The 27,658-nt window shown below is 39.6% G+C and overlaps 1 protein-coding gene across 3 annotated transcripts in view; it reads left to right on the top strand.

The window, feature by feature from the left end:
* LOC139696052 (uncharacterized) overlaps positions 1–19,284 on the top strand; it is a 996,437-nt gene extending 977,153 nt beyond the window's left edge. For all 3 annotated transcript variants that reach the window (XM_071594664.1, XM_071594665.1, XM_071594666.1), the window contains 6 exons: positions 2,709–3,011; positions 6,741–6,928; positions 10,403–10,557; positions 12,344–12,461; positions 16,436–17,762; positions 18,732–19,284. In XM_071594664.1, the coding sequence (XP_071450765.1) occupies positions 2,709–3,011; positions 6,741–6,928; positions 10,403–10,557; positions 12,344–12,461; positions 16,436–17,762; positions 18,732–19,118 (2,478 nt within the window). In that variant the 3' untranslated portion in view covers positions 19,119–19,284. The remainder of the gene's footprint in view (positions 1–2,708; positions 3,012–6,740; positions 6,929–10,402; positions 10,558–12,343; positions 12,462–16,435; positions 17,763–18,731) is intronic.
* The last annotated feature ends 8,374 nt before the right edge of the window (positions 19,285–27,658 follow it).

Genomic DNA, 27,658 nt, shown 5'->3' on the forward strand with positions numbered 1-27,658 from the left:
CGCATGGCCAAATCCTGTGAAATAATGCATTGGACTTTGGATGCAGACAGACCCAACTGGTCTGCAATTTCTTCACTGGTTAAGCGTCGGCCTGTGTTCAGCAGTGTCCTCACTCTGTCCACATTCGTGTCGGTTCTTGCCGTCGACGGCCGTCCGGAGCGATGGTCGTCTTCAACGAGCTCCCTACCCTCTTTTAACAACTTGTGCCACTGAAATACTGTGGAACGGCTTAAGGCAGTGTCGCCATAAGCCTACTTGATCATATCGAGGGTCCCAGTTGCCGTCTTCCCGAGTTTCGCACAAAACTTCACGGAATAACGTTGCCCTAAATTCAGATTCATTTTTTTTTCGATGCGGACAAAAAACTTGCTTCCCTAAAAACGGTGTCCTCACTCAACGACAGCCCGCAGGTGACTGAGGTTGGTGTCGGTTTGTTGCTAAGAGACCCCTCCACCTTACCCTGCCAGGCAGACCCCCCTCCACCGCTCCGTTCGCGCCAGAGAAAATCAGTCCCACCACTTTTGGGTGCGACCCTGTATGATTAAGTTTTTGGAATCAATTGTGAGTCTGAAGGTATTTCACATGGTGTGTTGGCGTTTTATGTGGCATTGTGGTATTGGTTGGCATTACCCCTTTGCCTCCTCTGCTCACACTTTGGCTGTCAAATCCATGCATACCGCCAGCATGGAGGGCATTTGTTATGAAATTCTGATAAGCCTGGGCAGATAGAGGGTATAGTGGGTATTTTTCTAGATGACAGGGTGTCATACTCTATGTTTTATTGGAATATGGGAGGTCTTTTATTTGGTATATTGCTTTTATGTTTATTAAAAAGGTTTCTATAAGCTAATATTACCCATTTATTGGGTTGAGCCAATAAGATCACTTTATACAATTACATTTGATATATACTTATTTAGGTTTTCCTACCTTGGAAAATCTGCAATAAGAACAGTGGTAAACTGATCTGTATTTTTGAAAAATTAACCGGACATATTGTAAATAGTTACTCCAACCAATCCATGGATGAATTACTGCAGGAATGAATGGTATATACATTTAAAAGGCAAAGGAGAAACTAAAATTTAATTGGAAACTTCATTTACTGGTGGTCCTATTACTTTGTCATTTTCTAGTTTAATTGAGTAGAGCAAATTTATCAAGATAGAGTTTTTTACGGATTATGCTCTCCATAAACCATTTGGTGGCTTTAAAAATGCTGATACATCTAGCCAAATATTTATGAATGATTTATTTGAGTTTCCATACTAAAAAGAAAGACTCGTACTTTTCCATAGATTTTATTATACGGTACAATGCGTTTACGGTATTAATTACGGTACCTGATGATGCCGCAAGTCAGTGAAACGCATTGTACCGTATAATAAAATCTGCGGAAAAGTACGAGTCTTTCTTTTTTAGTATGGATATTAAATACTTCCACGAAGTGAAGCCTGAAACAATAGAATAGATTCATTTGAGTTTTTTACAAGTGTCATAGTTCTCAAGTATCATAGCTGAGACACATTTACAATTAAAATTAGCTCTAAAATAATTTTTTTAAAAAGGTGACATAAAAAAAGAATAAGGAAAAAAGTCGATCGACAGCAAAACTATTATTCTGACATACTCATATGCTGATATTTTACATACAAATAATAAAACAAAAAGTAATATTTTCCCTTAACATTGACTCTTTTTTATGCAATGTGTGTTAAAATGAGCAGCCCTTTTTTATGGCAAACATTCCTTCCTCTGACAAATTCCAAAGAAACTGCGGGAGATGCCGCAACAGTAACTTTCAACGGAGTCATCCGCCAATGTGCATTTCAATGCAAGAATTTCAGAGCGTAGAAATCATTCGCCTTGACTGGGATTCGAACCCAGATCCCTCAATATCCGGTCGAGTGCTTTAGCCACTTAAGCTACCGAGGCGTCCTCTTAAACTCTGAAATTTTGGGGCTTTTAAAGGAACTAGATGTTGTGACGAAATACCGTACATACAATGTCACCGGCATTCGTATTCGTGCGTGGCGCGCCACAGTCCACGAGAATAATGCCAACTTTAAACACTTATGGTGTTAATACTTTGACAAATTCCAAAGAAAAATTGTTGCATTGAAATGCACATTAGCGGATGACTCCGTTAAAAGTTGCGGCATCTCCCACAGTTTCTTTGGAATTTGTCAAAGTATAAACACCATAAGTGTTTAAATGTTGGCTTTAACCTCGTGGACAGTGGCGCGTCGCGCACGAATACGAATGCCTGTGACATTGTATGTACGGTATTTCGTCACAACATCTAGTTCCTTTAAAATCCCGAAAATTTCAGAGTTTAAGAGGACGCCTCGGTAGCTTAAGTGGCTAAAGCACTCGACCGGATATTGAGGGATCTGGGTTCGAGTCCCACTCAAGGCGAATGATTTTTACACTCTGAAATTGTTGCATTGAAATTCCTTCCTCTGTTTGTCTATGCTGTCACAGACATTAGTAATAATGGCGTTTCCAGATCTCATGGCTAATATAGTGGTCATGTGAGAAATCACTAAATCAGCAAGCCCGTGTCATCTTCTTAGTTCGTTACTCCACCATTCCAAAGGTGAAGCGTGGTCTTTGGGTGTTTTCTCGCCTCTGCCCACATGCCAATCCATCCTAGTGTGTGCGTGTGTATTCGTAATGTTAACGGTTTCTGTGGATGCGGTTTGCAGATTGAGGAGACGCAGTGCCGCTATGAGGAGGAGCTCAAGAGAAGGGACCGCCTCAACAACAGGAACATGGAGGCCCTCCTCGAAGACCTGAAGCTGTACGCCGAGAGGGCGGAGAAGGCCGAGAAGAAGGTCGAGAGAGTGGAGAGGCAGGTGGAGGACCTACAGAAGGAAAAGGAGGAGATAATGGCTCGGGAGAGCGACCTCAAGCAGCTGATCACTCAGCTGCAGAATGAGATGACGGACCTTGAGGAGAAGCTTCGGAAAGAGACCGTCATCAAGGCCGGAGACTGCGGCAAGCACAGGGTGAGTGCGTGAGCAAATTGTGTGTATCGTTTCCCTTGTTTTTGCCAAGCAACACTTGATTCCGTGGAGTTTGATTGTCAAGAAATTCGGTTGAAATTTTGGGTTAGCTCTCTTAAATGCATGGGTCGCGGTAGTCCTGTGGGTAGAGCGTTGGACTGCTGACCGGAGGGTTCTGGGTTCAATTCCAGGGCAAGTCTCTGGGCACCTGCAGCTCCACCCAAGCTAGAAGTGTTTTTCGGGTGCCAGATCTTCCTGGGAAACCATAACCGGCACAGGGAAAGGAACTGGCCCCCCTACCCTGATGTGTGCATTTCACACGCCGTATGGGGCTTAGTATTGGGTGAACTCTACCATCACCTACCAAACTGATCTTCGAGTTGATTACTGTGTTTATGGTTTTTTTCTACAGCCAGTCTAAAGTTGACCAAGTACCAACTATGGCAGAATCGATCATGTTATCTGGAATTTCAATTCCAAGGGTTGATTTAAGTATTCTTGAATTGTGATCGTAGGGCTTGACTTATCATCAGAATGGTCATATTTTCCAGGCAGATCTTAGGAGCTTACATTCATGATAAAGTGGAAGTTTTTAGTCTCTCGTCTGTTCTGCCAATTAGAAATAGATTTTTTTGATGCTATTCCCCTTTTATCCTAAAATTTAATAATTTGGTGAACATGCCATTCTCAGAAGTAGTGCTCAATATGATTTGTTCATAGCTGGGGGAGAGTAAACCAAATAGCCTTCTTTTTAATTGTTCTCCCCCAATGGCTAGCACCAACAGATATGTCAGTGAAATTATCAGGTGACAGGACAACTCACCCTCAATCAAGCCTTTGAGGCCTCGGAATTTCATGCCCTGAAATTATAATAAGGGTTAAAGGAAGGACCAGTTTCTTTGGTTGAACAACAGATTGACACACCAAACAATTTTTTATTAAATAAATGATTTATGTATTACATAAAGTGAAGCTATTTTTTTGTACCCTCATTTCACGTTACATATGCATGAATTTGAATGTAATAAGGGATATATATAAAAAAATACGATCACATATTATATTTTTTATAATTTAAAAATCTGTTAAAATGTTCTTGACCCCTGTGAGGCCTCATTTGTGCAAAAATGTGGAATACTTTGATATGGCACACAATATTTTGAGGTCAAGTAATTCCGTCTTCATGCACATGAGTGACTTGCGATCTTAGTTTTTTTGAACCTTGCAGTCTGGGGCCCCTAAGGCCAGTTTGATTGGTGAGGACTTCCACGGGAATTAGGCCTTCAAGTGGTTTACACTCAAAGGTCTTGTGCTTGTAAGTTTCATGCATTTAGGAGTCCAGTGCATCTCTTTGCCACTTGTAATTTTCCAGAAAACCTTTGCACGTTCATGCAGATGAGTTGACTGGATTGCCATGCCATCAGGATTTGCAGTTGGTGCACCAATGCCTTATATTGATATATTTATTTAATCAGCAGACACTGTACAGTATTGAGAATAGATGACAGGTGCGTAAGATCTGCCAATGGCATATAGATCACATTTTTGGCTGATAAAAGTACAACTAAAATTATGACAGGGAACTAATATAAAAGGTCTGTCCAAGAAATATACGAACTATGGTCATAAAAAGTTTACTTTGTAAAATTTAGTCTAAATTGATTTTGTCCCCTTCTTCAAAGTACTCTCCATCCGTAGGCTATGCCTTCTTATTCCATGTTCTTATATTCCACTGTTTAGTAAAGCACCCTTTGAAGTCCCCAGCATTTAAGCTTTTTAGTTTCCTCGTCGTTTCTTGCTTTATTGTGTCTTCCGCATCTTCCCAGTGATATGTCCCCTTATCACATTTTGGGGGAATAGGAAAGAGTCGCAGGGGGCGAGATCTGGCAAATAAGGAGTATGATCAAAGATCAAGGGGATTGAATTATTTGCCATAAACTGGCAAACAATCAATGCTGAATGTGCAGGTGCATTGTCATGGTGAAGGATCTATCCATCATGTTCGGTTAAAATATAGTGTACTGTTGATTTTCCTAAATTCAGTCCATCAGCTATCATTCGGACAGTTTTTTGACGATCGGTCAGGACTAGGGACTGCACACGATCAATATTGTCGTGAACGCACATGGTCAAAGGTCTTCCCGGCCGTGCATCATCCGTGGCGTCTTCTCCTCCATCTTTAAAATGCTTAATCTACTTGAAATCAGATGTTTTCTTCAGACAGCATTATCACCGTTTAACAGCTGCCAACATTTCAGTAATTTCTCGATAACTTTTATCGAACTTAACCAAAAAACTTGGTGTTGATTCGTTGCTCCGTGATTTCATCAATTTCCATTTTCGACGAACAGTAAAAACATGGGCAACAGAAAGTAGCATAACTGACACCATACGCACAGCTCAACAATCTGCCAAGCACAGACGGCTCATTGGGTCAAAGGCAACTAGCGCAACTGGTGGACTTGTCATGGCTAGTCCGTGTCATTGCCACCAGATTGCTCCTTTATTGCGCAGACTATGCTCACAAATGTTTTACATACGTATTCATTTGCACTTAAGCAACACTTGTCAACCAGATATGCGAATAGATTCTCCTTGAACTGTGAAATTCTTGTCTCATTTTTTAAATGGTTTGGCAGACTGTTAAAACAATATTGTGAACATTGACGTTTGTCCTTAAGCTGCCGTTGACGGGATTGATGTTCTCCCGTGTATGCATATCTTTACATACTCTTGGAATTGTGACAGTGATAAATATTATTAATTTGTAAAGTAACCTTTTTTTTAGCATATGTCACAGCATGATAGACATACTATGCACAAGGCACAGTTAATATTCCCTAATATTTAAAAAGAGGCCTGCAGTGTGCATGAAAAAGGCTGATTACATATGAGCATAACTATTTTTTTCTGAACTAAAAGTACTTTATTTAATGAGGATAATATTACCCAGATTACAATTCCATAAGAAGTTTAAGAGTTAGACAAGCCTTAGCATAATATTATCAGGACATCTAAACTTTCACTGTGTTTTAAAACTGATATCTGTTTGTGAACTAAACTAAACTCCTTACATACCTGGGGGATATGTTCATGCCTCTTAAGATGATCATCGCAATGTAACCGCATAAATTTCAAATTTTTTACCACCATTTAATCACACGTCTTACTCTGAGAGTCAAAATTATTATATTGGCATAGCTTACTTAAATATGATGATGCAGTTGAGTCATGAGTTCAGAAGTTGCAATATACTGGGATCTAAATGTAATGAAAGTATACCTGTGTTGCTATTGCTTTGATATTTATTTTCAAAATCCTTGGGCTCACTGATATGTCCAACTCCAATCCATAATTCCAGCCAACTCTTTGTGAGGTCAGGAGCTTAACAGATTCAAATGCTGCAATTGCATGGGACCACACACACTTATTCTGTTAGACAAGAGGTTTCAGGGGTAATGTCCACACTGTGGTATACTACTACCACTCCCATACCAACAATCAACTAGGTAAATGAAAAAGAAAAACTTTGTTCTAATCCACCACTTTATCCAACTTTGTTGAAATCCACCACATAAAGTGGTGGATCGCAACAAAGTTTTTCTTTTTCATTTATTAAAATGAACTTCCACAAAGTTGAGGCTGAAACTATTGAGATAATCAACTAGGTCTTCAGTTATATTTTTCCTAGCCCAATTGTAATTTTCCTGATGCGTGCTCTCTGTGTTGTAGGATGAAATTCAATCGCTGCAGGCTGTATTGGATTTGAGAACAAAGGAATTGCATGACCACAGGAAGAAAACAGAGGAATATCGACAGAAATCGGAGGCTTTGAACAGTGCCCTTGCGCGCAACGCAGCATTGCAAGCCCGAGTGGAGGACCTGGAGGCTCAACTCCAGAGGAAGGTGGCCACGGAAAGGTAAGGGGAACAGATAATGTGCCTTTTTTTGAAATATCTGACATTAGATGAGGGAGACAGGGGATGGATCCTGAACAATTCAAGTGAACTCCTCCCTGTCATGGTGATGAAGCCCATATGCTATCAACTGCATTCAAAGCGTTTGACTTTGTTACGAACTTCAGGACTCTAACTCAATATTTGAGTAGTAGTAGTATTTGGTGGAGGTGATTGACAGCTGAGGTCATTTGCGCCATAGGGGATGGACAGGAAAGGATGAAGGGTGGAGAGAAACCCGGCGTCGGCATTAGCCTACTCTTTACAAAAGGCGCCAAGGGGTCCGCAGCTTAACGTCCCATCCGACGGACGGCGTACTCACTCAAAGGACCCTCCACAAAGCACCTCAAGTAGGGATCGAGATACCTTTGAAAAATATTCAACACCGCCGGGATTTGAACCTGGGACCTCTGGGTGGGATCAATGCTTGAAGACTTTAAAAATTTCTAAGGATAACATTTGTCGCAGTATTTAAAAGTGCTTCTCACTTAAATTTTCCACTAATTATTGGGCTCTTTAAACTGTTAATCTTTGCTAGGTTGCATGTCATATGAATTTGTTTCAGTTGGTTTGAAAGATAATGTGAGGTGCTCTGAAATTGACAATTGATTCTTTGTTGGGTTCGCATTTGTTAAATTACTGGGATTACATCTTATTCTCGCTATAACACCACAATTCTTGAGCCCCCACACGTCAAAACTCTTGTGGTACAGCCCTTACTTGAAGTAAGTGTATGCATTTTCATATCGATTTCTTTTTGTTTATTTATTTATATTTATTTATGTTTTTATGTACAATTTAAAATTGTAGGATAATCTTCATAATATATGATGTGCAAAGAATGAAGACAATCAACACAACGTACAATTGCAGACAATCTTTATCATTCACCATAGTGATATGATCTTCACAATATACAATAGTAGTATGCATTAAAAATTTATAAATGGAATACTAATTCTGGTCTTGCTACGTCAGTCAGTTGCTTCTGGCTTGATGTCAGGTGCCACTCACTAACAAAAATGATAGCTTAAAGTGTTGCAATTATACGGCTACATATATTCTCTCTCACGTTTTGTTCCAAACCCTAAACCATTCTGTGTAATAGGCAGTCTTTCATTCTCCCTTTATTATTATTTACTGACCGTAATAATCTTTAGGTATTTCATTAAAAGTTAGAGGGACACCACCAAAGAGAAGTTTCTTCTACATCAATTTATATGAAATTTTTTTGTAACATACTTAACATTGTCCCTTAATGGTAATTCATTTTTATTGAAATGAGGCATTTTTTATTTTTCATTAAAAAATAGTGTCCTATTAAAATGGCATATCTATACCGCCTGTCTAAAGGCGGAATTCCTGATTTTTAAAAGATATTTCTTTCATCTGGAGTATCTGTATTTTTTTTATATAGCCTCGGATATTTTCTCTAGGATTTCTTTGCTGTGTATTTTTTAGTTTATTAATGTTTTTTAGGACCATTGGACCCCAGTCTGTTATATTATATCTTAAAATACTCTCAACCAGTGCAAATACACTTTTTTGATGACATTCTAACTTGCAAAACTACTACCTAGATCAAAAATTTCCCGGAATTTATTCAGAAAATTAAAAATACAAGTTTATTCATCTAAATCTATATTGTCCCCTTCAAAGTAATCCCCATCGACTGCAACACACTTATGCCAGCGCTTGATCCAATCCTCGAAACATTTTTTATATTCGGTTTTCGGTATGTCCATCAGTGCTTCCTGCGATTTTTCCATTACTTCCTCTCGGCTGCTAAAACGCGTTCCCCGTAATGGTTTTTTAACTCGATTGAACAGAAAGAAGTCACAGGGAGCCAAATCAGGTGAATTCGGTGGCTGTTGGATGGTATTTGTTGCATTTTTCGTCAAAAAATTACGAATAATGATAGCACTGTGCGACGGTGCGTTATCATGGTGCAAAATCCACGAGTTTTCTGCCCACATTTCTGGTCTCTTTCGGCGAATTGCTTCACGCAAACGTCTCATAACGCCCAAATAATACTCTTTGTTTACTGTCTGGCCTTCTGGCAAAAATTCATGATGCACTACACCGTTGTAATCCATGAAAACCGTCAGCATTGCCTTCTTTTTTGACTGAAAACGACGTGGTTTTTTTGGTCTCGGCTCATTTGGTGAACGCCATTCACTTGCCTGATGTCTCGATTGCGTGTCGTACTCATAAACCCACGTCTCGTCTCCAGTAATGATCCTTTTGATGAATGTGGGATCGGATTCAGCCTCGCAAATCATGTCTTTTGCGACGTCAACACGGTCTCTTTTTTGCATGAAATTGAGGTCTTTTGGCACCAACTTTGCTGCTACACGACGGAAACCCAAATCATTAACCACAATGTCTTGGGCGGATCCATAGGCAATGTTCAAGTCCTCCGCTATTTCTCTGATGGTTAATTTGCGGTTATTGACCAACATTTCTTTTACTTTATCAATTTTTTCACCGACTTTCGATGTCGATGGTCTGCCACTGCGTTCATCATCTTCGATTGAGTCACGACCACTTCTGAACCGCTCGTGCCACTGGTAAACGACCGTTTTTTTTAGAGAATCGTTGCCGCAACACTTTTCCAACATTTCCAACGTCCGTGCGCCACTAAATCCGTTTTTTACGCAAAATTTAATACAAGTTCGTTGTTGCAAATTTAAATCCATTTCTGAAATTGTAAAAAATCGCCAACACACACAGAGATAGATGTACTCTTGGCTACGTAACTTTTGCAAATGTCAAGTTATGACACTAAGATTTAAAGGGAATATCAACAACAGATGTACCAATTTAACAAAAAAAACAGAACTCAAATCGGAACGATGGGAGCGCCACACGGTGGTTATTCCGGGATCTTTTTGATCAAGGTAGTATGTAGTGTACAAAAAAGTAGTGAATTTGACGAAGGATGTAATTGAATTTGTTATTTATTTTTGAAATGTGATCACCAAAGTTAATATTTTGGTCAATGGTCACCCCTAAGTAAATATAATTATTTACAGCTTAGTTATTGGTGGGGTGATGTGGGCAATAATGTAAAAGAATCTATAATAGAACATCTAGCCTCAAGAGCTTCATCGTAAAGGCCAAAGAAGTTGTTGCCCACACCAAACAATTTGAAATGAGGTTGCTGGGGAATAAATTCCATTTTAATATGCTGGTGCACTAAAAGACTTTAAAGTGGTGATGTATATGTGTTAATTTCTAAATGCTCTTCAGTACAGTCTACTTTGCATTTAATCATATTAGCTAAGGGAAGGGACTTTTTGTATTAACGATATCATCCTTGTATGATTGTGGTTTACGGGCTCTCCATGCCGTTTGCATTGAGTAGAATGATTTCGTTGTCTCCCTAATATATTCCATGCCATTCATTGATTCACTGCTTCCTTCTTATGTTCCCAGGAAACTTCAAGAGAGAGTGAGGCATTTGTCTGAGAATGTGGAAAGGGAATGCCGTCAGAATGAGCAGCTTGTCCTGGAGAATGAAGTGTTGGAGTGGAAGATTAATGAGAGCAGCAAGCTTATGGCATCCTACTCTGGGCAGTCAGACATGTCGTGTAAGTTGTTTTGGTCGGCAAATGAAGGGGGCAACGTATTATCAGTAATTTAATCTCACGGATCTCATTGCAATAGAAAGAATTACTTCTTTCATAGCTTCAACTTCCAGTGACTGATTGATCCCTTTGATCAATTTGGCATGTTTTAAAAACTTTAGATCATGGAGGAAGGGCAGGATTTAGATTTTATATTTGATGAATCCCCAATTTAATAATCTCATCTAAATCTTCAGCTCTTCTTTTGATTGAGTAATCTTAAACCATTCACAAGAGTTCGATTCTGTAATACTGTGATTGTTTGGGGGAAATATTTTTCCATTTTTGTTTTTAAAAAAAAGGCTTCTTTTAATCATTCATATGTCTCATGTTGTTGTTTGTTCTCAATTGTGTGTAGATACATAATACCAAACTTTTAATTAATCTTGGGAAAATTATGGTAATTTTGGGAATTATTGAAAGTAGTTTTGTTACCAAGTTTATTTAATATTGGACATTAACTAGTGTAAATAAACATTTGACGTATACCTAAGCCAGTATTCATTTTTTGTGAAATTTATTTAATCTAGTGTATAAATGTTGAAATTATCACATACGTTGACAAATGACAATTGTGTGATGATCTCAAGTGTTAAGGGGGTTGTGCAATGGTGTTTGGGTTGTTGCAAGGTACTTAATTTATTATGGGACATGTGTCACTTAAGGGTCATCCTTGTCACTACTAACTCTGTGTGCCCAGCGATTTAGTTGCTATTCAGACCTACAATTGCTTTTTGGGTCATTTTCACCCGTATAGAGTCAGCACTGCTTGAAACACAATGTGGGGAACATCACCTCCTTAAATCAATCATCATATTAATTCACTCCCACTGTGGCCAATGATTTATTGCACTGCATAGGAAATCATTGCTGTCTGTTGCTTTCTTATGCATCCAAATGAGTACTATGCATCCAAAGCGTGTGAATGAGTGCTGATTTTTGGTTTTGAACAATAGGGGAATTGGATTGAATCCGGAGAGCAATATTCTCTTCTCACACAATCCCACAAATCAGATTTTGCCTCTCTTAATCCAGTTAGTTGGCTCACCTTCCTTAAAAATGCTTTCGCATTTGTTACTACGGAATGCAGGTTCTGATTCGTATAAGGGACGAATGGAACAGTATACCTACACCCAATCGCCTGAGTGGTCCCTGGGTTTGGATTCCTGTGATGCCATTATTAATTTAAGCATTCCCTAGTTTCATATGGTGAACTTTTTCAGTGTATACAATCCACCATATGTCTGTGTGCCAAATTAAAAAAAAAGGAAATTTTTCTCCGCGGTTACGTGTATTTTTTAAATGTTCACGAGTGCTTTCTCTTTCAAATGCAAGGGAAAGCACTCGAGAACCTTGCACTGCCCACCCTGCAAGCAGCATAGTCCTCTCCTCTAGATACATATATATGTATATATATATGTATATATATATGTGTATATATAAATAAATAAATAAATATATATATATACATATATATATATATATATATATATATATATATATATATATATATATACACACACATATATATACATATATATATATATATACATATATATATATATATATATATATAGATATATATATAGAGAGAGAGAGAGTTGGGGAGGGAGAGGGGGTGAAATGTTAATAATAATGGTGTGAAACAATTAATTGAAAGGAGCGCAATGACCATAGCCACGCTACCCCCCTCAGCTCCAGTGTGATTTCTAATTTGGTGTTGGTGGTGGTTCTCTCTTGTGCCAAACAGCGTCTATGACTGGCTCTATGATGGCATCCTCCAGTCCCAGCAGCGATCGTCGTAGTATTTCCACCATGGCAATTTCGCTTGGAAGCCCTGATTCACCACCCAACTTCGTGTTTCCAAGGTGACCTTGCATTGCATGCCAGTGGTTTTCATTTAATCATTTATTTTTTTTTTAAATATTTGCATCCTACACATTTAGTTTTATCTATTGTTCACTGCTATGATTCGCACATTGATTTTAAATGATTCATCATCTGAATTTTTGAATTCTTTGAATGATGAAATATTATTTTGGGTCTGATCTGTTTCATTTGTGGGTCCGTTGTAAATTTTTAATTTGTTTCTGGAATTTTCTACTAATATCTGCTTTTGATGGTGAGATTTTTGTGTGTTAACTCATTAAGAATTCGTCCACTGTCAAAAGTTAATTCATGAACTATAATGATCATGTCCTCAAACTAGAGTGAGGGAGTGTGAGGGGGTGATCACATGACATGCAGATTATTTATGCTTGGAGTTCATGCCTATTTTGCTATTTGAAATGGATCACAAATGAGATCAATGAGTTATCAATGAGTTGGCTTGAATTGACAGCAGAAAAAAACAAATAGTATTCACTTTGGTGAGTAAGAGATGATTTTTTTTCAAATTTTACGAAATCATCAACCAAAGACTTTAATAGATGATGGAATCATTTATTTGCTGGAACGTTTATTTATTTCAATTCCCACTAAAGCATGTTACCTTTAATAATATATTCTTACATTGTTATTTAATTCAATTTCAAATTACCCGTTTCTGTTTTGCTGTTAAGTTAAAAAAGTTAAGATAAAAAACTGTTTCAAGAGTTAGGAAAACATTTATTTAAATTCAGGAGGTGGTAATATAATTCATTGCTGAGAAGCTGTAGAATTGCACCAAACAAAGTCTTAGCATTGGTTTCTTAATGCATTATATAAGACGCTAAATGTTTTTTGCAATAATTTTTTAACATTATTTTTACTTCGTCTCGCAGAGTAAAAAGATGGCCTCATTTCAAAACATTTATTGAATTTGACATGACTGTTAGTGCAAACATGTGGTTTTGTGATATATAAAGGCAAAATATGTTGTCAAGGGGGTCGATCATCTGAGCATATTAAATTATTTTCTATAATTTTCCGAGTTTTATGAACGTACTTTCGAGTTCACCAAGTTTTACATAAATGGGCGATTGTAAGTGTACATTGTTTGAATCACTTGACTGTTGTAAATCTAATGGCCGTGTCATTGTTTATTATTGTTGATCATAGCTTTTAACAATTAACCTAACACTAACATGGCAATATTCTTTTTCATTGTTTTGCATTAAAAGAGGTGAAATTATAAATGAGAGGGGTGGAACTCATTGTTGTGTGTGTCAGGGTCCACAATTGAGCATCCTACTTCCTTCCCCCCCTGCGCACTCATATTTTCCAAATTGAAAACATTTGTTAAAACTCTGAAATTTATCACCTTCATCTTGTAATTGTAGTCCATATCATGACTTGGTCATGGTGATATTTGCCTGTTCCATTTTGACCTCATTATAATGACAGAATGAATTGAGTACAGCCTACCACCCTGTCCAAATAAATATGCAAACTTAAGACCATAGAAAACTTCATTTTGCAAAATTCAGTCTACATCGATGATTTTGTCCCCTTCTTCAAAGTACTCTCCATTCGTAGGCTTTTGCACTTACTATTACATCTTCTTATATTCCATCTTGTTTGAAGCACACCCTTTGGAAGTCCTCTTGGCAGCAGTTAGGCTTTTTAGTTTTCTTTTCGTTTCTTGCTTTATTGTGTCTTCCACATCTTCCCAATGTGATATTTCCTCTCATCTTATTTTGGGGGAATAGTAAAAAGTCGCGGGGGGGGGGGGGTGAGATCTGGCGAATGAGGATTGAGAATGGCCATTGAAATTATTAGCAGAAACTGGCGAACAATCAATGCTGAATGTTCTGGTGAATTGTGTAATGGATAAGGGTCCATCCATCATGTTTGGTAGTAAAATAGTGTGCACTGTTGATTTTCCTAAATTCAGTTCATCAGTTATCATTCAGACAGTTTTTCGACCATCGCTAAGGACAATGGACCACACACGATCATTGTCGTTGTCAACACAAGGTGGTTGAAGGTCGTGCCGGCCTTGTATCATCCTTGCGTTGCGTCTTGTCGGCCATCTTTTAAAACGCTCAATCCACTTGAAATTTTATTCAGACAGCATTATAACCGTTTAACAGCTGTCAACATTTCCATAATTTATTGATAACATTCACCAAACACAATAGTTTCATTTAATGATTGTCATTTAATAAATGAAAAGTTTTAAATTATTATGGTGGAAATGTTTTTTTAGCAAAGAAAATGTGAAATTGGTTTGTTGAACTATTGAAACTAATTGAACTATTTGTGGATACTCACAGTGTTTTACTTACCCCGCGCTCTCAAGGGCCCTACTAACCTTATTGTATTTTGTACATAAAATGGTACTTTTTGGTCGGTCCTTTAGGCTCAAAATTAAATAATGTAAACTTTCATTGACTATACTGTAGTTGTAATGTGAGGAGAGTTGTAATGAAACTGATAGATATTGTATGCTGTATTTATGTCACTATGTTCCGAATGGATTTTAACTCATTAACATCCAGTAGTAATATGCAAAAATGGTTTTCATAATCACTAATTATTTAACTGTGCTGTTTTACTTTTTGGATAAAACAAAAAAAAACATTAATTAGCAATGTTTACTAATTATTGTTTTGGTCAGTAATGTCCTTGCATTGAAACTGCGTGGAAATGTGTTTTTTCAAGTGGTGATAAATTTAAAATTTTTGATGAAAGATTTAAATTGAATAATTTACATCAGAAATTAATATGATAAGTATCTGATTGCATTTCATCTAAGATGTAATTATTACTTAACAAAATATGTTTTTAAAAAAAATATGAATTCAGAAATGAAAATTTCAAAGATGCTACGGAAATTAATTTTTGTATTTTTAAATCTTTGATTATTTAATTTGCTAAGTCTCTCATGACTAAGATCTCATGTCAAATAAAATCCAAAATCAACCATTTTATATCCGTTCTGTTCAGAGAAATAGTTTTGATCTATACGAGAAACTTGATATGACAAATGATCCTGAGATTCAGAGCATAAGTTGGAAGTTGATGGTAAAAATATTTGTTGGATAAAAATAATCTGTTGAAATTAATATTCCTTAAAGCATGAATTATGTAGAAGCACTTTACATATTTGTTATTATGTGACAGTTTAACTCCAACAAAAGACACATTGACCTGCAATAATTAGGTCATCACCCCAATGTAATCTCGCAAGTTTTTTGTACTCGAGCTAAAGAATTGATTTGGCCAGGGTACTTAAGGAGTTGTTCAAGAAATTCAGACGGTACCAAAGAAATTCCATCCGATTTAACTGATGGCTGTCCATTATGATGTAAAAATTCCACCAATTAAAAATGCACATTGTTTCTGACTGTCACTAGTATATGTTGTCTTCATCAGTGGAAGTTAGGGTATGACGACACCAGGATGTGCCAAGGTACTCCAAATTGGGTGGTGACTGTCTACATTTCCGTTGGTCAGACGACAAGACTCCTGAGATGCTCTTAGACCATGTTTCATCAGCCTTTTGCAACTCTCAGTCACTCATCAGCATAATTGGCATTATTACTTTGCTTATAATAGTCACTCATTCACTAATTGTTGGTGTTATTGATAATTATATATTCAATAATATCCACTGCATGCTGTTTGTTTTCTTTGTTGAAATTCAAGCAAAGCAGTAATCAAATCAGGTCATTGTTTGCAATCAAGTTAGTAATTATTTCCAGTGAAATCAAACAGTTCAGGATGATATGTTGAGTTGGATTGGAGAGCATTTCAGGCAGAAAATTATGAACGTGAAACCAAACTATTTTTTCTTGAAAACTTGTCCTCTGTCGTTAGTTAACAGATTTTTTCCAATTGAAATTTTATCAGCAACACATGGACACTCAATTTTCTCCACTTAACATTCTCTATCCTTGAATTTTAAACACAAAACTAGGTTTTCACCTCGACTATCACCAAAATCCCCATTTTCTGACATGATCGGGACAATTGAGCTCGAGGAAGAAGAGGAGGAGGAAGAGGAAGATATGGAGGACGATGAAGAGGAGGAAGAGGAGGAGGAGACGAAGGTGGGGGGAGGAGAGGAAGACGAAGATGACGAAGACGACAGCAAACTGAGCATCGAACCGACACCCATCACTCCGAAGGTCCGTACCCTGGTGGAGAAGAACGAGTCTATTTCGTGGCTCGTGGAGATGGAGGAGGTCATCCCCGCCTCCAGCCTCTCGTCGCAAATGCAGGCTGGGGCCATCCGCCGTCCCCCGCACTCCGCATCCCCCCTCAACCTCCTCCCGCAGATGATCCCGGAGCTGACCTCACTGACCAACTCTCCCTCCTCCACCTCGCCCACGTCCTCCGACCCCAGCAGCAGCATGTTCCGCAAAGGGATCTTGCCTTCGCCCCCGTCGGGAGCCGCCCCCAGACGGACCTCCGCCGCGCCCCCGGTCGCCAAGAAGACTCGCCCCGAGAGGGGCAAGCTGGCCGGTCACGGGATGGTCTACACCTCGACCCCTTTCACTGGACACCGCCACCTGGTGACCTCGTCGGGGGCGCCGCATCACCACCGCCGCTACCACCACCAGCCGAGGTCCGTGACTCGCTCATCCGACTCGCCCATCTGCTCCGCCAGGTCACGCTCCGTGTCCACAGACTCGGAGTCGCTCGACGCGGAAGAGGCATCTGCTGCAGCTGGCGCCCGTCTGGATGAGCTGAAGGCCTGGAGGGGTACCAGGGTGCCGGTTCCCCCCGAGGTGCCTACCGAGGAGGGAGTGCCCCAGCAAGGGAAGGTGGCCGACGGGGGTCAAGCGGGAGAGGAGGAGGAAGGTCGGGATGGGGACGGGGACTGCTCTCGCCTCTCCGGGGAGGATCCACCGTCCCCGCGGTCCAAGCCGCCCACGCCCTCGAATAACGGAAGCCGTTCGCCCTTCTGCGAGTTCGGGGACGACTTCTCCGACCAATCGCCCTTCCACGGCCAGTTCGAGGTGAACGGAACGAGCCTCAACCCGATGGAGGACAGCAGTTCTAGCGTGGAGATCTTGCTGGAGATGCCGAAGAAGACCCCAGGGGCACCGCCCCCGACCAGCCAGGGCCCGTCCACAGGTGGGCCAGGAGAAGGAACGGCCGGCACCGCTGAGATGCACCACCAGATGCACCACTACCAGCCGAGGCACGTGCTGTCCTCGCTGTGCGCCCACCCGCACCTCTCCATCAAGGAGTCAGCCGGAGAGGCGATGATCTCCGAGGAGATCTCTGACGACACGCAGGTGGGTCCATGAGTGGTGTGCGGATAACATCGATACGACGAAAAGTCTCCAAGTTAGACTTTCATCCTAACTGACGATCCCTAACGATGTGTTTTTCAGCTGTGTTCATTGTTTATACTTTGTCTGTGGCAGCCGATAAGGGAAGATGTGTTTTTGTGAGCTCGGTGATTTTTGTTTGTTAAAAAAAATGGGTCAAAGAATTTGTATCAAGCCTTAGTTTCGACGTCATATCCGTCAACCGAATGTTTCGTCACCTGTTATGACAGTAATTCAGTAATTCTGCATCGCCGTTGACTTCATTTAGTGACTCCATTGAGTAACTTTCATTCGCCGCTGTTTTTGTTTAAAATTCAACAATTTGGGAATAGATTTTGCTGTCACGCGTTTCATTCCCAAAACATTCGAAAATATTTAATGGCATGAGCCAGTCTACATCCCAATATCATCAGCGACTTCTCCGATTATTGTGATTGGTCGATCATTTAATAACCATTCCTTTCACTTTTTCCACGTTTTCATTGACTGTTTATGCACCCCGGGGTGGTCCGGGGCGTTCCTCATCTTCACGGCCATCTTGGAAATCCTTTTACCTACCGTAAACTCTTGTTCTACTCATAGAAGACTCATACTCATTTTGGCCTTGGTTAAAATTTCACCCACTTTGTTACACTCTATTTCAGTCTTTGCGCAAAATTTAATACAAATTCTTTGGACCACGTTTTTTAACAAGCGAAAATCGACGAGTTCATAAAAAACACGTCTAACCGTAGTGGCTGCCACAGACAGAGTAAAAATATGAATATGGCTGAAAATTTCATCATATTTCATGGGTATGTATACCAACATAATAAAAAAATGTTTCACAATCGGACTGTCTAAACCCGCGAAATTTTAAAATTCCCGTTATTTTCCTAACACACCTAGTATATTACGTACTGCTTGGTTAAGTGTTTTCCTCCGTGTCCTCAGGGCGAGTCGGAGGAGGAGGAGGAGGAGAGGGGTAACGGGAAGTTGCTGGAGGACAGCGAGGACAGCGTGGAGGTGGTGGGAATCCTCTCGGCGACTCCATACCGGATCGATGCCGGCGGGATCCCCAGCAGTGCCGCGACACCCTCTGCCGAGGCGGTGGTCGGGTCGGAGGTCATTCGTGTTGAGGAGCCGAGGTGCAACGGGAATAATGAGATGGCATCCCGGGACGAACCGACCCCCGGTACCAACTCGCTCAAGTTGGGTCAGCAGCAGCTCCTGTCTTCGTCCACGCCGGACTCCAGCCACTTGGCCCACACGGACTCCTCCGTGATGGAACTCAGCTGGTCCGAGGAGCTTGAACTCATGCCGTCAGAGTCAGAGGTGTGACGGAGACAGGCGGTGTGTGACCTGCCCTTTGCGGGTGGACTGGATTCTTAAAACGATAGGGCTGAAATCGAGGAAGAAATGAAATACGATCCATTCGAAGAAGTTGTATTTCAAAAGTGTGTGGGTGTGGGGGAGGGGGGAGAAGGGGGAGCGAGAGGGGGTGATTTTCCTCCCCGAAGTATATCCCAGCATCTTCCCACACCCCTGCCTCTACCTTCACAACGTCTTGGTGCGAGTATTTTGGTTTCCTGCACGTTTTTTTTGTCCAGCATTTTTCATTTCACTCAAAGTGCATCCTAGTACGAATACCGATGATGCTATCTTGCACCTCAGAACGTTAATGCTGGGATAGGGATTCTGAGGTCTTAAAAAAATAATAGGATATATATATATATATAATATATATATATATATATATATATATATATATATATTTATATATATATATATATATATATATATATATATATATATATATATATATATATATATATATATATACAATATATATATATATATAAATATGTATATATATATAAAAATATGTATATATATGTATATATATATTTTTTTTCCTCGGACATTTATGTTTAGGTATTTTGGGACATTCTATCGGAAGGTTTGCTGGAAACCGCGGGTGTCATGGAAGTAACAGCGAGTGTGTTGGATTTGTATTCCAAACCGTGTTCTCATTCGATGGTATGTCATCTTTTTTATTTTGTTTGTTTTTCGACGTCATATAATTTTTTCGCACCGCATGATGACGTCAGCCACGGCCCTCCCGTTGCATAGCTACGCAGAGGAGAGATGCCACGATGAAAAAAAGATGCTTGGAAATGTGCAATGGATGAGAGATGCTAAAGCAGTAGTTAAGAGATTAATACGAAACAAAGATCGGATTTCTCTGACTTAAAAAATGTAGAAAGAGGAGGTGGTTTAGAGGAAAACCCATTTCTGAATTCTACTGTGTAAGGATTCAGTTCTGTGAATTGATGGATGAGAAGATGCTGAATCCGAGGGAAAACCAAAAAAACTATTCTCATGAACACAAGTGTTAAATAAAAAAAGCCTTGCTCCATGTTTTAGGAAAATCGTATAAGATGAAGGGGGATGCCAAGTGTCGTGCTTATTGGAAAGGAGGGGTTTTGTGTACCAAGCTTTCAGTGTTTTTTTCAAGAAAATAGGTCAGCCTGATCCAGTGAGGCTGAGGAAGCCAATTTGAAGAACTCTCCAGGGAGAAGGATTGATAAATTTTTTACAATTAAAATAATCCATTGCAGTTGGTGATCGGTGAAGTACGGTCGTGTTCCAATCGTACTGATGTCTACAAGGTTGTAAAGAAACGTAAGAATCAGCCGTGCGATTACAAATGAGACTCAGAAAGACTTCATACGATGTGAGTCCGAAAAGTATCCGACCCAAGTTTTTTATTATTCTTTTCTTTAAGATTATCATGGTGTCGTGGACTACTTCGAAGGATGCCACACGGCCATGATGACCACGAAGTTTATGAACCAATTTAGGGATAAATGAACACAGGTCGGATAGTTTTCGGACGATATTCGTACCGTTCACATTTTTTCACAAAAATGTGTTTTCTTTCCCCTTCACCAACCGCCCGTAGTTTGGGAATCTTTTATTCTGATCAATTGGATTAATATTTTTTTTAAACGAGTATCTGCTTGCTTGTGTAAATGTTACCGTTTTAGAGGTGGGTGTGTGTGTGTTGGGCACCAAAAGGGGGTGGGGGGGGGGGAGGTGTGTGTTTCACATCCATCCCTCGAAATACTACAATTGTATATTAGGAGTTTTGTTTGCCCCATAAAAAATAATAGAGCTCTACTATGTACGAGTTCAGTGCTGTGAATCGTGGGCTGTTTTTATTTTTTATTTTTACGAATGTGTTCCCCCGTCTGAAATTCCTTTTTCCCTAATGGTTGACTTACAATTTTTATCATGGATGAGTTTTGTTTTTTAAATTTAGCATAATTTTTTTTAAAAAATGCATTTGAGGAATTATAAAAAAAAGATAAACAATATGTATCAGGCCTTTATGCTATGCACAATTTATATTCTTACACGAAAATTTTCGCAGTTTTTTTTTAAATGATGTTTTACGTTTTATTGGTCTCTTAGCAGTGTATATGAGTTGATCAGTATTATGTGATCTGTATTGTCGAGGTCCTGGAGTGTTTTTAGCCTTTTTTTGGCGTCAAAAAAGAAAAAAAAAAGATTTCCTGAAGTATTAGTGCTAAACTTCACTGCAGGAATAATTTTCTAATGTAAATATACATAATATATAGCCCATATGTCCCCATGTGTAGGAAGATGTGTTTTCGAAACCTTGTTTTCTATGAGAGTTTTCCTATACAAACATGGTTGTCAAAAATATTTAAGAGTTTTATTCTGTATGTTATAGGTATTGCCAAGATTTTGTGAAAATTAAATATTCTTTGAATGCAGAATTATATGCTTCGTTTTATTTATAACCGCAACAACCTTTGAACGTTAAAAGATTCCACCCGATCATGTTGTTCATTTCGACGATTTGATGCAATTATATTGATGAATATGGATGTGGAATAATTATGTTTTACTGGATGGTTACCAGGACGTAGTTGAACAGTCAGTGATTCTTTTTTAATTATTATTTTTCCATTCGTTTTGAGAAAAATCACAACCATTTGATGTGCTATGGAAATAGTAAAATGAGAAATTTGTAGGCATACAATAAAAATAAACTTAAAATTCTTATTTTTAATTAAAATTTGAATGATAATAGTATATCATCATTCACCAATCATATACAGGGTACGGCACTTAAATCCGGACGAATGAAACTTTTATTAAAAAGCAAATACATTTATGAAAAAATACAAATGAGAATCCTTTTACATACAGTTAGTGGTATCTGTCAAGAGAGTGACATTCCTCAATGTAATTAATTACCCCCTTCAGCTGCAATGACGGGCTCCAATCTTGTCCTCCTGATTCGATCGCACGCTCTCTTTAAAACGGAGCTGTCAATATATTAGCGAATGCTGCTATGATATCGGTGCGTAGAGATGCGACATTAGGGTGCCTCGTCTTATTGGTATTTCCTTTCGACTGCACTCCAAACATACATAATAGTCGAGGGGGTTCAAGTCCGGGCTGTTCGGGGGGGGGGGCAGAACTCCTTTGACCAGAGCATGTCAATGTTATCTGAGATACAGTTTTGGACTAAATGACTCGTATTAGCTGGTGCACCATCCTCCCGTTGAAAGACATTGTCTCTCTCTGAGGCCAACATCTACCATCCACGGTTCCCCAAAATTCTTCAACATTTGCAAATTCACAAAAAAAAATTGGAAAATTCCTCCGAAATCAGCGTTGTGAGCGTTCCCTTGAATGAAGTTTCCTCGCCGGGTTAGCAAAACATTCCCCAGACTTCTCCGAAGCATTACGTATAATTGGCCACAATATCGTAACCAGTTGATCTGGGGTACCAGAAGAATCGGAATTATTTCAGTGGGCGAACGCCCAGCGCGAACACTTTGGGTAATTGCGGCTCTTCGATTGTACTCCGCACTTTTACGTTGCATCTCGACCGGTTTGAGATCATGACTGTTTACTAGATGCCTATAGATTTCAAGAACGCCAATCGCGACCTCCATTGGAACTGCGATATGGTGGGAAATTCATTATGAAATTTGCCCGGAGATAACCGTCGCACCTTGTATAACATGTGGGCATGGGAACCATTTAATACAAAGAAAATACAAAATAGAGGTACATTTTTACACTATGGACATGCTTAAAAAAATTGCATATATGTGCATTAAAGTGTGTAATAAAAATACAATGCATGCTTGACATTTAAAAATTCAATAAATTAATAGTAACACTTTACTAGAAGAAGTTTCCTTGGTTTCAAATTGAAATTTCATAATATATCACTCGTTTTTAATCGGTGTGCGTTCTTACGAAAAACTCTTCAAATTGTGTAGGGATCTGGCGACGTAAGTTTTGTAGGGGTCAACTTTGAGATTCCACCAATGAGTAACCCTTTTCTATCGTGACTATTGGTCAAAGATCAATTTAAATGAAACCACTTGCTGATCCATTTAAGCAAGAAAGAAATTGTAAGCTTTTTTTTATTGATATGCTTTCAGATCCTTCATCTAAGATAAGTGACAGACTAAGGCTGCAGAATGATCACTTCGGTAGTGGACAGTTTTCGAGGACACGTTCTTCCACTGTTTCTTCGGCCTAAATCGTTTACATGATGAAATAAGTGCGACTTGACAAACTTGAGTCTTTGGAATCACGTAGGGAGGGGATAAATGCACGGTCCAGTCTCGGGAACATTTCTAGGGATGGACATTTTTTGACCAGTTGACACGATCACTGCAAACGACTTTTTTGTCTCTGGACGAAAGTCAAAGCGAAGAGGAACTCACTTTCTTTATCCACTGATCGCTCCGCCTTTAAGGAGGAACTTGAGACAAAAGAAACATGTGCAGATGGAATTTTGGGCACATCCCTTCTTCGATTACCGAATAGAACGAATGAGTTTACTGACTTTTCTCCAAGGCAATGAGATTTATTTTTTCTAAACTTACCTCATCGCTCAAAGATCCTTCGTGGGATTTTTTTCGTTGATTCAGGATTTTTTAAGTTGATGACATTCTGCCTCGAGGCCTCGCACCTTACCGGAAGAGAAACTCGCAGTGATTCTCAGGCAATAAACAGGACAAGTTCAATGGATGAGAATTAGCGATAATAAGTTCTCATCTTTGCGTTATTCTCGGCAACCATCGCCGGTTTGAGTGGACTCCTCCCGCTAAAATCCCCTCTCACATCTTCAGGCCGTGGGTCACCTACCAGAAGAATTGCTGGTGGCATTATAGTCTACTCCACCCAACGATCGCGGTGAGAACCGTTAAGAATACAACAATACGACTGAACAATGCTTTGGAAAACTACGGAACATTGTCAAATAATGACTTCGATTATATTCTAACAATACCTCTAAACAATCAGATAAACAGTATCTTTCAGTGACGTCCATGGGGATTGGGATGGTGCGGTGGCCAATATACTAATGGCTTCCCACCCAGAGGGCCCGGATTCGAACTCTGGAGATGGCAGATCTTTTTCAGCGGTATCCTTACTTGAGGTGTTTTATTGGAGAACTATTTGAGTGAGCACGCCATCCGTCGGATGGGAAGTTAGTTTAAACTCCGGATCCTTTGGCACCTTTAGCTAAGAGAAGGGTAATGCCGACGCCGGGTTTCTCTCCACCCTTCCTCCTTTCCTATCCCTCCCTAAGGGAGGCAAATAACCGCAGCCGTCAATGGCTTCCAATTACTCTATTACGAGCACTACTACTACCATTGCAATAAGGTCCGTAGTGTTGACTTGCGGTAAGGGACCACAATCACGCACCGTTTGACTCGCGGTGTTCGCCATCATCATCGCTTTAACCTTCGCGCATGCTCGCGGCTAATAGTGACCGCGTCCAATGGCTCAAGCCGGCGATTTCACCCTTCTGCGGGGAATCTAGCGACCTCCAAGTTGACAGTGGGATTAATGGAGGCAAATAAGGGGAGAGCCTTTTCTTACCTAGTTCACAGAGGTTGCGAGGGTTGGCATTGGTTTGACCGCTCATTCTCTGTCCTCTCTCGAATTTACGTCGTCTCTCCGAGTTCTCCGTTGGGACTGACTCAATTGGAATCCATCTACTCACGTGGTCGCCCTGTGCCTGGGACACTTCACTTCGCTTTCGACTGGGGGCTTTTCATACGAGGTTGGTTCTGCAAGTGTTGCGGTAATGGCTGCTTTAAGGAGACAGCTGAGATGGAGAAAGAGAGGAGACTCCTTATCTCAAGAGGCTTGAGGCGCTGCTATCAAGTGAGTGAAACATTTTGATTCCCAAATCTTGATCGTCTAGTGGTAAACTGTAATATTTGTTTGTATGCCGTTTAAGGCTGGTTGTGGGTGGACGCAGACTGAACATCTATTCAGCTCCGTTTAACAAGGCGGCTTGACACCCCACACTACGCCCTTTTTCAATTTCACACTCATTATAACCCCCTTCATTCTGTTTTCAACCATCCCATACCTGTCGCACTGAATTTCCAATTCACTCAGCAATGCTTGCAACCCCTTGGCTGACTGACAAACTAAAGCTTGGTCATCAGCGAACCTAACTGATTTTACGAATTCCCCGCCCACTTTCATTCCCACCTTATTGCCTCTTCTTCCATATTCTTCTTCTTCCATTGCTCCTTCTTGCCATCATTTCCTCTGCATACAGGTTGAATAGCACCGGGAACAACGGAAAACTCTGCCTTATACCTCTTTCTGGAGTTCTTGAAAGCTATAGGCGTATTGTAAACAGTCAATGATATTAAAATTGGTCGAGATGTTACGTACAAGTGCGGAGTACAATCGAAGAGCCGCTATTATCGAAAGTGTTCGCGCTGGGCATTTGCACAGTGAAATAGTTCCGACTCTTCCCCAGATCAACTATTTTGATATTGCGGCTAAGAGTAATACTTTGCAGATGTGTATAGAATAGCTGAAGAGGATAGGGCGATATCAAGAGGAAGATCGTAGAGGATAGAATTCTACGGCAAAGAAGAAATTGATGAATTGGACACACATTGAGACAAATTGGATTGTTTAGGTATACAAAAGTAGGGAATGAGACATGAGAAGGCAATGAGACAGGTACATGCATAGGACATTTTAAAAAGGTCGTATAACGGACAAGATATCAGGGATTGAATGGAGTAGAATGGAGGGTTGCAGTAAACCAATCTTAGGATTGAACCACTAATGATCATGATAGTATACAGATAAATATGAGGTAAAAAAAGGTTTTATTTCATAAAAATTAAGCCTCCTAATACTTCAATTATGAAGTAATGATTTGTAAAGAGTAATATTAGAAGTGGAAGAAAGTTCCATTTGTATTCTACATGTTTCTGTTAACATAATTCCTATTAACACCATCAGGGGTAGTGGCAGGGGATGATTGTGGCGAAACATAAATGGGGAAAACCAGAAGGAAAAGTGTATATCGTTGTGTCCGTGGGTCTCTCCCTCCACATCTCTCGTTCCATATTTACGACGTGGTTTTTAAAAGTGGAAGAGGGAAAAGCGATTTTTTCACTCTAAAGATACAATATTGTATGACCTTCTATTTTTGTCGCCCTCTTAAGCGCCAATTATCGATTACTGCTGCGAAAGAAAAAGGCTCAATTATTTGCTCAAGGTTGACAAATAATCTCATACTGGTTTTATTATAAGAACCCACAGTGCATTAAGATTATAGTGCTTTAAAGTGGTTTTTGGTATCAATAACGTTGGATTATTTAACTTTAATTTTATTTTTGGTTTACGTTCGAGTTCCTTGTTCCGTTTAGTTGCGACTTACAAGAGTGATGGGGATCAATGATCCTCCTTTGGCTATTAACCGCCTTTAACTTTAAGCCTGCCATAAATGACTCACAATACTGTACCTCATTATAATAACCGTAAAACATACACTAAAACTACTGTTCGACTGATATCTTTAACTCTTTATTTCATTGAATGGAATGGTCATAAATTCACTGCAGAAATATTTTCCAATAATGGTTTAATTATTAGGGACATGAAAAAAAAGATCAGAAATTCATTGACATAGAAATTTTCACAAGCAGGAAAAAATCTCATATCATTAGTTGCCATTGAACTAAACTTATTTTTCTTCAGAAAGTCCGATTTTATTTTTATTCCAGGGGTGAAACTACTATCCAAACGCTTTTATTAACCATTAGAATAAATATTCAATGCATAGCAGTTTCACGGTAGAATAATATTTTCGCAGATGAAATTTCCAAAAATCGGTCGTAGAGGGAAATTGTTTCATCACAGGATTTACCTTTGGAGCAATTGGAAATAACGTGTATTCAACAAGAGTTCCAATAGGCTTCTCAGTACTCTTTTAAGACTCTGCTGACCGCTAACGAGTATTAAAAAATCAGCTTTGGCTTTTGCCTTCTTTCCCATATTATTTTCTTAAGAAAATATACTTTTGGTCATCTTCGGGTCAAAATTAGTCCAGTTTATGTAAATTCATGCGGTCAAAAAAGTAGCTGGAATTTTCATTTTATTTATTGCAGGCCTTTGGAGTGATTTTGGATCGAGGCGGGGATTTAAGGAGTGGATTGGTTGATTTGGGGAAATCTGATATTGTAATAGTAATCCTAGACGCAAAACGTGTCCTATTTTCAAAACACAGACCCCATCCCTCTCCCACCTGCTTTTCAATTCACTTCAACCCCGATTGGCCTACTTTCAATCCCAAAACACGCCTCCGAACATAATACTCCCTTTGATGAATACTGCAAGGTGTGATCAAAAAAAGACAGGACTGATTTTATTACTTGTTTATTTCGAAGGATCCGGCTTAATCGAACTTGTCGCTCTCAAAGTGCATGCCTTGGCTGACGACACATTTTTCCAACGTTTCTTCCAGCTCTCGAACCCTGCCTGGTAAGCCGCCT

This window comes from Hetaerina americana, unplaced genomic scaffold, assembly GCF_022747635.1.
Source record: "Hetaerina americana unplaced genomic scaffold, ioHetAmer1.1.p SCAF_66, whole genome shotgun sequence".
Classification (NCBI taxonomy): Eukaryota; Metazoa; Arthropoda; class Insecta; order Odonata; family Calopterygidae; genus Hetaerina; species Hetaerina americana.